At 32.9% G+C, this 16,076-nt stretch overlaps 1 protein-coding gene across 1 annotated transcript; it reads left to right on the plus strand.

The window, feature by feature from the left end:
- The first annotated feature begins 1,907 nt into the window (after window positions 1–1,907).
- Window positions 1,908–13,433, plus strand: LOC128229621 (eukaryotic translation initiation factor 5B-like). Its single transcript, XM_052941383.1, has 2 exons — window positions 1,908–2,167; window positions 7,172–13,433. Exons 1-2 carry the CDS (start codon window positions 1,996–1,998, stop codon window positions 7,957–7,959), a joined length of 960 nt encoding a protein of 319 aa, XP_052797343.1. The 5' UTR covers window positions 1,908–1,995; the 3' UTR covers window positions 7,960–13,433.
- The last annotated feature ends 2,643 nt before the right edge of the window (window positions 13,434–16,076 follow it).

Here is a 16,076-nt window from a genome sequence, read left to right on the forward strand (position 1 = left end):
TACATGGCAACAATCGAGTCAGCAGAAGAGCTTCTTTTTTGTTGAAGGCATGTGCAAAAGTTTATTTAAACACGGTGAATCGGTAATGCTTTATTTATTGCAATCTGCAGAAGATTGTTTACAACACTGTTTCTTTTAATAGTTGATTTAAATATTATTAGCCTAAGGGTAGAATCAGGAAATACCAAATAAAGAAGATTTTTTGGTATGAAGTACGTAAAATGGCGATGCATGAACGCAGGAGGTTAGGACAAAACATTCCCGGACAAAAAATCTCCCGCTCATTTTTGAAAACGTGGACCCCCCCCCCCCCCCCCCCCCCCATCAGTTTTACAAGGTGGACAAAACATAGGCATTCATGGCAACAGCGGGCCAGACTTTTCTCAACCAACGACACCGGCAGTTACTAGCTAAGGTACCGGCTACAGCGGTCCCGGTTCTTTTCAATAAGCTATCCCGATAGTTATCAGTTAGAGGTCCCGGCTTATTCATAGATGGTCCCAAGATATTTAATTTTATGCAGGCTCGGGTCATGATTTCTGATAATGTAAACTGTCCATAAGGTTATTTTTGATGGGAAATGGCCTGGCAGTTCCGAATGAAATCCAATTTCATTTTTAAGAATACAAGAAAGTACAATATCAGGATGTTATCAGACAGGATCTGTATTTTTAAAATCCATGCAAAAAAAATGCTCAAAATAAGAAGTCTAGAGACGTTGTCTTTAATATTTGTCATATTTCGAGAAAGTTAAATTATATTATTTAACAAATTCATGAACAAAATTGATTAAAACTTAATATCACAAATTGCTTTTCAAAACCCTTTAAACGGCGGGTTCAGGAATTCACGTTAGAGTGGCGTATCCTTTGGCTTGCGCCCCTCCATCAGAACCGGGTTTATTTGGCTTAAAGTGTTTGCGGGCGAGGGGGGGGGAGTAGATCATTTTTAAAAAAGTGTTGTTTTTTTCCTCTTAGATCGAAATAAAAAGTAAACTTGAACGATTTGAGTAGGGGCCGCGCGCCGGGGGCGCCCCCTCACACTAAACACCCCCATTGATCTGCTGGTTTGAACTACATCTATTTCATATGTGCAAATCCCATTAGAAACAATACACTTATAAAACCCTACCGATTGTGGATCGAACTCGTGCACTAAGGCTCTCATCGCGATCATGGCATCCGTCTCTTTTAAATACCGCAAAGTTAATAATGGCGAAATAGATAGAGGTCGTGACTGTATTATTTAATACGTGCAGTACATTGTTCTTCAGAAATATGCCGCCATAATGAAATATACAAGTACAGCCATGTACATGAAATATTATTCAAAAAACGTTAACAAACAAGGCATTTTTAACATATTGCAAATACAGAACATGAACAGATACAAAACTAACCTCAAAATCCACAAACGCCTGACACGTTTAAATTAGACTTAAACAAACTTGTCCATCCACCTCATCCAACAATTGTTAAAAAAACATGTGTTGTCACATGACCAATTTAGGGATTATAAAACACGAATTGCAGGAGACTCCGCGAGCCTGTCCAGAGTCAACACAATTTGTAAAAATAATGGTCAAAGGGAAACAATCGATAATCGGCAGTCCCGGGACCCGGCATATATAACTCCCCCTTAATGGGACTTAATAAAAGAAAGGAAAATTACTGAAACACCGGTCCAACAAAACCCAAAAAAATCCCATAGTAACCAATAAATTATATAAATAATATGATATTTTTCGGGTCAGCATTCTTCTTTTAGAATGTAATTCGTGATCCATGTTTTGTTCTATTTCCCTTAGAAGTTTAGAGCTGATATTCAAAGTGTTAATGACGAAAAAACATGTTTGTGTAACTACTTCCGGTTGTTATCAATTTGCTGTGTAAACAATATGGCGGAGCTCGGCTGTCAAAATTAGAAGAGTGAACAACATTTAATGTATATGAATTCTGTAAGGGAAATCCACGAAGGATATGACATGCGCATGGAATGGATAAAAACTTTAATGCCAAACAAATTGTAAAAAAGTCACAAATGGCAGCAGAAAAGTTGAAAAAATCGGCGTCTAAAAGGAAGAAAAAGACTAAAAAGCAGTGTGTCAAGAGTGATCAAAGCCCTGATTCTTTAGAAATAGAAGGAATAGGAAACTTTGATCAAGGAGGTGAGTTTTCTTATGGTAGTGTACAATTATACAAATAAAATCAGATGAATGGTAAATATTAAACTATCAGTATCTTTTGATTTTAAACTCTAAAAATCTATTTGATCTGCACAATTCTTTAAATTCATTCATTCCGGAGTATAGCACCTCGTATCAAATTTTAAAGGATTATTGTGACAATCATGGTGGTGGTGTGTAAGCTTATTTATACTCGCTCGCACTCAGGCCTTGCCCATTCAGCGAGTGCTCCATTTAGATTTTTAGTCATTTTAGGTTTTTTGGAGCATAGTGCACTGACAGAAGTTAACCCTGGTAGAGCTACCCTGTGCCTATAACGTGCACCAGTGTATAGCACTGTCATACGGGACCCCCATTTAACGTCCCTCCCGGAAGACGATAAGTATTTTTTTAGTGATGCGACAGGGAATTGAACCTGCGACCCCTGGATTGATAGTCAAGCGTGTTACCACTAGACCACGGATCCGCCGCATTTTTTTTTTTATGTCAATCACATTCATATGATACCAATTTATGCAAAATCAACTGGTATGTTGTAAGCAAAGATTGCTTTGTTGTTGCATACAAGCGCAAACCTTGAGATGATAATTTAGTAAAAAGGTTTTAAATGACATTAAAATATATTTAAGATGATAACCTATTCACTTTCTCCCCTAGATGAACTTTAATATGATTTTTTGTTGCATGCATGTACATGTATGAAGTTTTAGAGACCACCTTCAATATGTTGATGCATTTTAAAATAAGTTTTTAAGAAGTCAATATTGCCATTGTCGATTTGATGTTGTTTTCTCATTTCATGTAAATATTAATGTTCTCAATTTTGGAGTCATTCTTGCCCCTACACTTGTACATTTCAATAGTCTGAATGACAATCTAGAAGACCCATTATGTTGATTGTTGATAGATTGTCGAAGAAAATAATAACAGCTTCCCATTTAAGTTAAATTATTACACTTTATAAGCAACTTACATGTAGCTATGAATTAAAAGTCCAATTTATTAAGGCTAAAAACTTATTTTCTGTACTCAAAGCTTATGTTTTGTTTTGTTTTGATCATTTAAGTAATTTGAGTAAAACGTAATACTGCATTAAAATTAATACGTATCTTTCATGCATATATCAATATTTTGTACTTTTAAGGACCAAGTGACGGAATAAATGTAATCAAAACCATGGAATATCTTATTAAATTTAACTGTATACCTTGCAAGACTTCACACGTATGACAAATTGATTTTTTTCTATACTTTTCTATATATAAATACTATTGAATTGAATTCAGTCACAATTGATTACTACAATGTATTTTGATTATTTAAATGAACACCAGTCCTTTTTCCGGGAAAATGTATGCATAACGATGAATGAAAAATATATCCAAACAATGACCAGGGGCCTCTTTTGTTCACAATTGATTATTAATTGTAAAAATGATGAATGATTTTATACAACTAATGTTCCACTGGGCTGACACTAAGTAATAGTTATTGGTTTTATTTGCTTACTAACTCATAAGTTGGGTAAATGAGTGGCACAGTCAATTTATTACTAAATGGAAATTGGCAGATGTTTTTTCGCCACAGGCTTTTTTCATGATTAAATGTGAATCAGCTGTTGATTATGCTGTACTATTGCTAGGGGCATGAGGGTAAACACTAAAGCAACTTATTAGGTTGACACTAGCAAACCCAAAGGGGGTGGGGGAGCGCACCCAACTTAAAATTGTCCCAATGTACTTTTTATTTCAATATACATGTAGGAAAAAAAAATACACCCAAAATGCACCATTTCGGACTAGAAATTGGTAAAATTTTCTTTGAGGAGTACCCATGATACCCCCTGCCAACACTTTGTATCGAATAAATTTTGGTTCTGATGGAATGGCACAAATTGAAAGGTTTCAACCCTAAATTACGCCCCCTCAAATGTCAAATCCTGGTTGACATGCTTGCAGCAGCATACTGTACAAGCAAAGGCTTCAATTGGTTGCAATAAATTTCATAAGTTTTGAAAAGAAGGCTACATAATTATGAAGGTATGATTCAAAATGCAAACTCTTTATTACATTATGTACTGTTTGTTATTTTTAAGCTGATCTGTTTTTGAAGAAATAAAATGTCATTGTCAAAAACAGCAGCAAAAACAAGAAAGGGACGTTAGCTTGAAATTAAGATTGAGACTAAATTACTTGAGTTTGAGTTCCAATATGAAGATGCATTTTGACCAGAAAGCATTCAAAGGAAGTTTTCAACAATGAGCACAGTTTGTGCAGTCTTTTTAAGTAAAACATATTTAAATTAATATTAAGAAAATTAAGCAAAGATTTATAATCTAAGTACTTGAATTACAAATGCCTTACATTATTTTTTATATATGCTTTAAAACTTCAAAACTATAATGTAGTTAATGATGGAATTATTATATATAATTATTATTATTATTTACTTTTATTTTTCTTCCTCTTATTATTATTTTATCATTATTTATTATTAATTATCTTATAAATTGTATTTTTTTCTATATAAAATCAACCACATCTTATATCTTTGCAGCTCTTCTGATGTTAAAATCATATGAAATATATAAGTATATAATCTTGCCATGCTTGACAAAACATTATACTATTTTTTTATACAACAAGTACTTTTGTTGCTTGGCCTATCATTTAGAAAAAAGGGACTTTTTGAAGCAGTTAACATAATCTCAAATTAATCCCGTCCTTTGTTTTTTAGAATCTGATCTTTTCTGATAGTCATGCTTTTAATGTTTCTATTGTTTGAAAACAAAGATATGGGGTCTGGATATCAATTAAGAAAAATGAAACGAACTGATATAATTGTTCACAGGTTGATAATGACAAGAATATAAATCAGATATATTTTCCTATCTGGTATCTAATATCCTCAGCAGGAGTTGATTTTGAATGAAAGAATAAAGCATAGTCGGCTAGTTTGTATTCTGTTAAACACGAATGATCTATTAAGCATTTATAAATTAAATCTTGGCTAGGCTGTATTTTAATGGCAAGTTTTCATTAGGCATTAAGTTCCTATATCAAAGAGCCATTCAGCCGGCTTGGATTAAGTGGTTGGTTTGCAGAAGGACGAGGAATACATTGCTTAAGGTGATATATGTTAATGTATTAATGTTGACTTACAGTGAAAACATAATACTTAATAATATTTAATTTCAAAATATTTGTCTCTTAAATTGTTGAGGTATTTTTGTCATCGAAAAAGGAGTGCTTGTTATAACATGGTCATATCTCCAAGGTTGCTTTTTATAATCTCTAACAGTCAGAAAAATTGACAGTATTTCACAGTAAACTATTAAGTACAGTGAGTCATCCTATGTATGTTATCAAATTTGTTAATAAAAAAATAGTTAAGGATCACCACTGGTTCATAATATTGATGTTTCACCTAAGTGCGATTATACAACAATTTACATTTCCAAAATAATTCTAATTAATGTTTTGAAATAATTTTTTCCTGACGTAAAATAAGATTTTATCATATATTCTTGTACATTTAAATCAGAAAGCATATATATTGTATTTGATTTGTACTATGTATGTCCCACACTTATATAGGCATAATTCATTTTAAGCTTGAAAACGTTATATATAATATTGTACAACACTAAATTATACAATCTGGTAAGATATATGGTGGACAAAATATGTTTTTTTTTAATAGAATATTACTAAGGGACCAAGAGTTAAAGGATTTAAAATAATTTCATTTACGAAATGTCAATCAACTATAAATTTATTTAAATGAATGAAATATTATTATAAGTTGTAAAATTCAAAATAGAATGTAACCTTATAACGTACTGTTTGTCATTTGTAACCAATAGCTAAGTGGCATGAAATATTCAATACCTATATGTAAAGAAATCTTTACCACATTTGGTAACTGATTGACAAATATTGTTAAACAATTGTTAAACAAAGCCAATATTTGATATCTTGTTTAAGCCAGGGGGTGTAAGTTAATCGCCACTGTTTGCATATACTGTGAATACTGTGTGTATTTTGATACAGGGTGAAACAATTATAAAATCTATTTGATATTTTGCTTATCAATGAAACAAATGTGGTTTTAGCTTGACTAATGACCAATTTATTTCAGTGTGAAAAGCTCAAATGTACTTATAAATGATAATATTATAAAAGATGTGTTTATTCATTAAATATGTGATCTTTATCTTTTTATTCAAAACAATAATTCAGGAATACAACCCTCAAATAAGCTTGTTTTCTGAGATAGCTGAGACCTCTCACCATGATAATTAATTTAAATTTTGATGCCTGCAGTGCATTTAGTAGGGCAAGTGTTTACAAAACGCTAGCAAACTTTTTGTTTTGTATTCCTGTTGCAACGCTGCGCATATACTGCAAGCGGGGGAACCAAACATCATACGATCACCACAAAAATGATAACTGATGGCATGACTGGTGACCCCATATAATTTTGGTATCAGTTGAAAAGGCGTTGCTTTTTAATTAAACTGTATGCAAAACAAAATACCAAAACTACATTATACGTAAATTATTGAAGATTGTATTTTTTACTCTTTTTGTATATATTTCAATTGAAATCTGAGTGGCATTAAAGGGACTTGCACATGTTTTGACACTAATTATATTTTTCCCGGTAATGCATCAAAAGACACTTATATTATAGCTATTTTACTCTTTGATACTGAAATTGCAGAAAAGTATAAAATATAATAATAATTAAGTATAAATAAGTATTCTGGTTTTCTGTTTTAGTGGAAGTGAACCCACGTCTGTACAGCCGGTAATTGTAACATTAAAATAGCCTGGCTATGTAAATGTTTAATGGTCTGACTTCCATGTGTTTGTATAAGCTTCTGAAAACATGTATCATACTTTTATTAACATGACTGTAAAGCCCAAGATAAAACATTAAAACCTTTACCATATATATACATTTATTAATTTTCTATTCCAGGAGCAGACTCTGACTCCTCAGTTCCTCAGCCAGCAGGCACTGCCTCTCCAAGTCCCTCTTGCAAATCAGCCCCTGCCGGTGACTCAAACACCCCTGCCACCACCCAGCTGCGAACGATCATTCAGAATGATTGCACCAAGGTGTCAAAGATTTCAAAACCACGCTCAGCCCCTAAGCTGCCTTCGGGGACTATATCTGAGTCTGTAGTGTTGAAACATACTCAATCTGCAAGTATTCTTGACTATAAAGACATTAGTTTACCTGATAGAAAGATTTGTTCTGTGTCATTCTCAGACTTAAATGAAGTTCAGTCCATATCTCAAAGTCTTTCAACAATGTCTGTGAAATCGAAAAATGGCTCAAAGAGTAAAGCGAAAAGCTCCAAGAGTAGTGCAACAAACGGTGCTTCGCTAAAAAAGGATAGAACAACAAGAGTAGAACCATCAAAGAGTTCAATTAATAAAGCTGCAGAGGAAGCTGCTAGGTTAAGAAGTGAGGAGAGTCTTAGATGGGAGTTTGCTTTAGAAGATGATGAGGCAGAAAGGGAGAGAATAAAAATATATAAAATGAACCGCAGAAAGCGGTATCTGGCAGCGGCCCAGGAGAAAGGACTTGGTTGGGTTGTCAACTATGGGAACAATGGTTCGCCCATTGCTGAGGACTCACCTTCAGAATTAAGGGACAGAGACCCAGTCAGGGCCTCTGTTACTGACTTTAGCCCTGTGAGAAGCCTAATTGCTAGTCAGAGCAATACTCCGTTAGGTTTAGGAGGTGAAGTGGCATGTTAGGTAAACAGTGTTCCAACACTGAAAGTGCTATGTAATATATGACGGATGCAAATGAGCTTACCAAGGTCTTGTCAGTGTGTCCCCCGCTCTACAGTGCTCAGAGTCTAATGCAAACTTGGAAGCCAAGGCACTCATATGGTTGTTGTAAATTATTATGCTGAGAAGAATACTACTGGAATTAAGTGCTATTCATGTGGATGACAGTTTGATGCACTTATTTAAATTTTATACATAGATTCTCAAAATGTTTGTCAAAATCCATAATAACTTTTGGTTCCTCTGTAAAGAGGAAGCTCAGACAGCTGCACAAGATCTGCGAGAAGATAAAATGGATCACTGCCTTCAAAGAACAAGTTTTAAAACAATTTTATTAGCAGTGTCTAAGTCACTTTAAGTTCTGTAAAACTAAACTCTTAATTCTCAATTAATTAGTTTTGGAATTGTTAGGGTATTAATAACTGGTGCTTTATTAAGATTTATTTAGTGAATAGATCTTTTAACAAATTTTAATAAGCATTATTCTTAGTTAGTGTTTTATTATTTTCTTCACAAACGTGTCAAATTTTTTTTTGGCACATTCATTATAAACCATTATTTAATTGCATCTTTGATGCTAATATATTTCCATTCAATTTACTGCCATACATTACAATGAAGTTCATATAATTAACATAGATTTTAATTTATATTCAAACTGTTTGGAAATGGTTTTAGCAGTGAATTTTTAGTTTTATGTCTATAGCAAGCTTGTATATTGTCTATAAAACTGTGAATGTGAAACTTTAGCAGTTGCTCTTTCTGATATCATTTTGTTGTGACTAAGTATTAACTTTCAATAAAAAAAATTTCGACTGAAAATCGGGGGCAGCAATTTGTCCCCCCTCCTCCCACCACCCTCTTTTTATTAACATTTAAAACTAGTACAAATGTGTTTAAAGGAAGTCTTTTCCCCTGATTTTTTTAATCCAAGTTCTTATAGGGGGCTGTGTTTGTTTTTTGTTTAAAATATGCTATGATAAATCCACAATTTTAGGCAATTTGTCACTAATTTCACAATTCTTAGAGCCCTTGTCTCATTCACAAAAAGGTTTAAAACACTGACATTAAAGGTGCTCTTGCATAGCTTTGCACTGAAATACAGTCATTATCTTTTAAATCCACGTTAAAACATTTATATTATAGAAAATTTCACTGTTAGATTTCAGAATAATGTTGATTTTTGCCAACTTTACCAATGTTTTAGCTTATCTAATCAGCAACATTAATGGGGAACCTGTTTGAAATATATGGCACAAGCACCAGAATTGTTGTTATGTGACGTTTTTGATAGTAAAGATGTATTATCACTTGCATGGGTGGTCTTCTATTATAATTCCAAATGCCTTACTTATTCAAAGAGATTTGAACATTTATAAACAATTCCTGCATGTTGCAAGCTTTCATTTTCTTAAGTTACAAGTCTCAATATGTTGGAAATAGCTGATTGAGCTAATGTTTCTTGTTAACATATATACCCCACTTTAAATAGAATTTCTTGTATCTTGTACATAACAACCTGAAAAAACACTTCTTAAAGGGACTTTCACATTTTATAGGGTCAGACATCAAACAAATTAATTTTATGTTAAATGTGAATAAAATGCTTGTTTGAATGATAAAACACCATTAAAAGTTCAAATAAGATCTCTTTTGTTATTATGTTTTGAAAAAGATGACAAGATAATTATGCTTTATTTTGTTGAGAAGCACTGATTTAAGACTTGAATTTGAAAATTCTGTTTTAAATTTGGTTTCTGCTAGATGCTGTTTGATTTTTGTCCACAGTTAGTAAAATAGGTACATGCGTAATATAGCTAATTTAAAAAAATCTATGAGTCCCTTTAAAAGTAACTACGTATATGCCTTGGCCTCATATAACTGTGAGAGAGTCTGTTTAAAGTTGCATATAGACTTTTTTAATTCTTTTACTTCTATTACAGGTTTAGTTCCTATTCACAATTAATTATACAATTATGCTGATTTTATTCATGGTATTTTAAATAAACATCTTCGGTTTTAGGGTTATGGCAGATATATATAAAAGTAATTGATATTGAACACTTTGAATGTCTGCCATTATGCAAATTTTATAATGGTTTTATAATGATTCTAAAGATTTTCTTAATATGGCTTTCTTTCACTGATTAAAAGGAACCCTAATAGAAGCGTTATCTATTTTTGAAATGAATGTAAGAATAAAAGACTGTTGGGGTAATACATCAAAGAGTGTATTTATTTGAGATTAGCACTTGCTTGCCTAAGAAAGAGATATACATGTACATTTTTAATGCTTGTTAAATGTTACATTTAGTCTTGATTCAACCTTTTTCAATAATTAACTTGATTTCTGCCTCAGAAGATATTTTAATTCAAATATTGCCTAAGAAATATAGTTATTCCAGTTTATTTTTGTCAAAATGTTTTTCTCATAGTTATTGAAGTGTAAGTATTTTAAAATTGAAGTGCAAGTATTTTAAAAATATTCCATTAAAACCAATTAACTTAACCAATTTTACACTCTGTGATATTTAATACAACCATGACTGTTTTCCTTTCATTAGGAATGACCTCAAAATCTACCCTTTTTAAGTCTTATTTGGCCTGCCCTACTAAACTTAAGACATAATAGGTCTTATGCATAGTCAGTGCAATGTTTTTATTCATACTTTAGAAACCATTGTAATTTCTTTGACCTTAGCGTTGCCCAATAAAATTTCAGACCCAGACACATAATAGTTCACACATGCAGTGTGGAATTAAATAAAATAGTCCTTTGTCTAAATCTACTTAATTTTAATAGCAGGATTAATGTCAAGCATGCATGCATAATTCCACGTATTGAAGTATGTATTTTATCAATTTAAGTTTTTCTTTTGGCAATGAAAGTAAATAGAAACATTTATGTTTATGTTTATAACTACTTCTGTTGAGGGGTTTAAATATTATTAATTAAATGCAGACCAATGTTTGAAGTCTTTTCCTGTCTTTGTTAGCCTTCAAGAGAGGAGTTGACAGGGTGAATATGAAGTCCATGTTTAAATAAATAAAGCTACAAACTTAGTTAATTTTAATCAATTTTGATCAATGCTTTGTCTTGTCATTCGACTATTGTATCACTAATCATACTATCTGTTTACGGTAACTATTAGTTTAGAAGCTTTGAATAATTCAAATGTGCACTTTATATCTACGTATGTCTATATTTATATTTATATAGAAAAATGCACCTTGTTTACTTGTATAGTTGTTAAGTATTTACCTTCTTACCTTGAAAAGGTATTTTCTATGTATCCAATATGTTTTGTTTTTCCGTCTCTGCCAGTAAATATACCTCATTATTGTTGTTTATTTTGTTAGATTTTTCTATTAACTCTTCTTTGTTAAGCATGTGCTGACTTCATAATGGTTAAACGCACTGACAGTATTTAAAATGAATTCAAAATTCACAACAATTCATTTAACAAATACTCCTGCACCAGAACTATACATCATTTATCAATATTATAATACTAAATTTATTTTGTTGTATTAAAGCTGCACTCTCACAGATATACCCTTTGTACAACTTTTTTATTTATTGTCTTGGAAAGAGCGTAAAATCTGCATACCAATGATAAAAGATTGCTGACAAAAGGTCAGATCGCAGATTTTCATATTTCCGTTCGAAAATTAATGTTTTATGGCTTAAACAGTTACAAACGGTTTAAGATAAATCCATAACACATCAATTTTTGAATTTAAATATGAAAATCTGTGATCTAATTTTTTGTCAGCACTCTTAAATAATTGGTTTCCATGCATATTCGCAAAAATTGGTTCGTTCTAAGAGAAAAAATAGAAAAGTTGTCAAAACGTTCAATCTGTGGGAGTGCAGCTTTAAAGCTATAAAATATGTACATTCATATCAGTGTAGCATTGTTTCTGCAGTGATATGGTGCCATGTCAGGTTCAATAAACAATGAAAATGCAGGGACAAGCTCAGTAGTCAAACATTCAAATATAAGTAATAGATAGATGACATGAATTAAAATCTTAATGATTAAGAATGGGCGGAGTGAGCTTAGTCATTAAGATTTTAATTCAGATCATCTAACTGACTTAGAATACAACCTCATTGGCTGATTCATTGTCAACAGAAAATCTGATGCGGGGATTGTGTATCGGATAAGTGGCAGTGGGGGGACCTTTTAACACCTGCGAAAGTAGAAATTGTTAATGATTGAGGCTAGTACTTTGTGATTGCCTATCTGCAATATCATTGGCTGTAATTGTTGGTTGTATTCTAAACCTTGTTAAATGGCATAAGGTAGGGTCCCAATCATGTAGGAAGTATTTCTTTCTCTTCAGCATTGTGTATAAATAATTGTCTTTCAAACTAATAAATAGATGTATAAATATCATAAGTGCTTTGGATATTTATATGTTCTAAATACGCTTTAAAAGAAAGTTGTTTTTATACGTAGGAATGTATTCAATAATGCATCTTAATTAAGTCATTTTATAACTTGAGTCGATTTCTTAAGATTTTCATAGTCAAATTAAAAGAAATAAGTGTTTTTAACATTAAAGAATGCTTTTTTCAATAAGGTCAATGAAAAATGTATTTTGGAAATTCTTTATTTTTTATTTCATATGACTAAAGAGATACCAAAATAAGGAAAGAGACTTAAGTTAGAAAATGACTCTTAAAGAAGTTTTATGAGTACCGACCCAGGTATACAAGATTTATTTTATTATTAATATTGCACAATGTTGCTTAATATGTATTTTTAAGGATAGTTTTTTGTTTTATTACTTATAAATAAGTTAACACATTTGCAACATTGCTAAAAATACAAAATATATATCGAAATTACCCTTGATAGTGTTTTCGTTAAATTACTTATAGGTTGCACATGTACAATGTATATTAAAGATGTCAAGGAGGAATATTCTCGTATACAATATGTATTTCATAACTAAATTTTGGATCTGCACACCATTGCTAATATAACAGAATATATGATGAAATTTTTCTGGATAGTTTGTATCGTCAAATTACTTATAGATGGCGCATATACTGTATAAATACAATGTTGCTTAATATAACAGAACATATATCGAAATTATTCTGATAGTGTGTTTTATTAAATTATTTTTAGGTTACACATTTACCATGTATATTATTGTAATGTCAAGGAGGAATATTCTGTGAATTATTCCTTGTCTTTGGATTCTTGTACAAATAACTTCATTGGTATCAACCCAACACTTTTGGTTCAATAGACTGTTTCCTTTTGTCTGTTTGTTAAGCTTGCTTAGAAAATTATTAGTAAATGAAGTCATTCCTATTTTTTATATATTAATGTAATGCTTTCACAAATTTATAATGTTTCCTTATCAATGATCTGATAGTACTGTTTAATGAAATATGCTTGATTAAATTTGGAAAACCATGTACATTTATTATTTGTTTACATTATATAGGAAGCACACCCTTCGCGCAAATGGTTTATCCTATTATCAGCATGCATATGACAGTGGTTGAAAGTAACACAAGCCCTGCACTGGTAAAATGCCTTCCAGACTTGCTTAAATTCTGAATTTTACAAGCAGGGCTTGTTAGAAAATTTGATGTCAAGCAATAGTAAAGAAATTCAGGCTTGTTCATCCAAAAGTCTAATTTCAATGACTGATATGATAACAAAAGTTTAAGCTGAGCTCTAATTGATATATATGTATGTGTTGAGACAAGCTGATAGCTTACTTGAAGACTGCTGTAATGTCTTCTATTTCTATATTGAAAACGAGGTTGAGTACCCGTAAACCGCATACTTCCATTGAACTCCTTGTTTCACTGACCGTTCAAAGGCTGTTACCCCAACATTTATGATAACGAAGTTGAGTACCCGTAAACCACATACTACCATTGAACTCCTAGTTTCACTGACCCTTCATAGGCTGTTACCCCAACATTTATGATAACGAGGTTGAGTACCCGTAAACCGCATACTACCATTGAACTCCTTGTTTCACTGACCCTTCAAAGGCTGTTACCCCATCATTTATGATAACGAGGTTGAGTACCTGTAAACCGCATACTACCATTGAAGTCCTTGTTTCATTGACCGTTCAAAGGCTGTTACCCCAACATTTATGATAACAAGGTTGAGTACCCGTAAACTGCATACTTACATTGAAGTCCTTGTTTCATTGACCGTTCAAAGGCTGTTACCCCAACATTTATGATAACATGGTTGAGTACCCTTAACCGCATACTTCCATTGAAGTCCTTGTTTCACTGACCCTTCAAAGGCTGTTACCCCAACATTTATGATAACGAGGTTGAGTACCCATAAACTGCATACTTACATTGAACTCCTTGTTTCATTGACCCTTCAAAGGCTGTTACCCCAACATTTATGATAACAAGGTTGAGTACCCGTAAACTGCATACTTCCATTGAAGTCCTTGTTTCATTGACCCTTCAAAGGCTGTTACCCCAACATTTATAATAACATGGTTGAGTACCCGTAAACTGCATACTTACATTGAAGTCCTTGTTTCATTGACCGTTCAAAGGCTGTTACCCCAACATTTATGATAACGAGGTTGAGTACCCGTAAACTGCATACTTACATTGAAGTCCTTGTTTCATTGACCGTTCAAAGGCTGTTACCCCAACAGTTATGATAACGAGGTTGAGTACCCGTAAACTGCATACTTACATTGAAGTCCTTGTTTCATTGACCCTTCAAAGGCTGTTACCCCAACATTTATGATAACAAGGTTGAGTACCCGTAAACCGCATACTTCCAATGAACTCCTTGTTTCACTGACCGTTCAAAGGCTGTTACCCCAACATTTATGATAACAAGGTTGAGTACCCGTAAACTGCATACTTACATTGAAGTCCTTGTTTCATTAACCGTTCAAAGGCTGTTACCCCAACATTTATGATAACAAGGTTGAGTACCTGTAAACCGCATACTTCCAATGAAGTCCTTGTTTCACTGACCGTTCAAAGGCTGTTACCCCAACATTTATGATAACAAGGTTGGGTACCCGTAAACCGCATACTGCCATTGAAGTCCTTGTTTCATTGACCCTTCAAAGGCTGTAACCTCAACATTTATGATAACGAGGTTGAGTACCCGTAAACCGCATACTTCCATTGAAGTCCTTGTTTCATTGACCGTTTAAAGGCTGTTACCCCAACATTTATTATAACATGGTTGAGTACCCGAAAACCGCATACTACCATTGAAGTCCTTGTTTCATTGACCCTTCAAAGGCTGTAACCTCAACATTTATGATAACGAGGTTGAGTACCCGTAAACCGCATACTTCCATTGAAGTCCTTGTTTCATTGACCGTTTAAAGGCTGTTACCCCAACATTTATTATAACATGGTTGAGTACCCGAAAACCGCATACTACCATTGAAGTCCTTGTTTCATTGACCCTTCAAAGGCTGTAGCCTCAACATTTATGATAACGAGGTTGAGTACCCGTAAACCGCATACTACCATTGAACTCCTTGTTTCATTGACCCTTCAAAGGCTGTTACCCCAACATTTATGAAAACGAGGTTGAGAACTCATCAACAGCTTAAACTTCCAATGAATTCCTTATTTCACTGACCGTTCAAAGGCAGTAACATTTATGAAAACAAGATTAAGTATACAGCATAAACTTCCAATAAGGGAATTGTTTTAATGACAATTTTAAGGCGTTTACCCCCAACATTTATAATAACAAGATTGAGGTTCTTGTAAACAGTTGAAACTTCCAATGAGGACCTTGCTTGAATGACAGTTTTAAGGCGGTTACCCCAACATTAATGATAATGAGGTAAAGTACACAGCTTAAACTTCCAATAAGGGCCTAGTTTTAATGACAATTTAAAAGGTTTACCCCAAACTTTTATGAAATTTTAAACAAGATTGAGGTTCTCGTAAACTGCTTGAAGTTTCAATGAGAGCCTTGATTAAATGACAAGTTTTAAGGCAGTTACCCCCAACATTTATGATAGTAAGATTTATCCTCTTTCGGTTGTCTTGTGGCAAGGCCTGTAAAGCCTAAGTTAAAGCTACAATT

This window comes from Mya arenaria, chromosome 4 (assembly GCF_026914265.1).
Source record: "Mya arenaria isolate MELC-2E11 chromosome 4, ASM2691426v1".
In the NCBI taxonomy this organism is placed as follows: Eukaryota; Metazoa; Mollusca; class Bivalvia; order Myida; family Myidae; genus Mya; species Mya arenaria.

Bases quoted from the DNA above. Each gene is read 5' to 3' on its own strand.
- LOC128229621 (XM_052941383.1), top strand. From the start codon at position 1,996: ATGGATAAAAACTTTAATGCCAAACAAATTGTAAAAAAGTCACAAATG. The intron at 2,168-7,171 runs GTGAGTTTTCTT...TTTCTATTCCAG, and splicing joins AGGAAACTTTGATCAAGGAG to GAGCAGACTCTGACTCCTCA.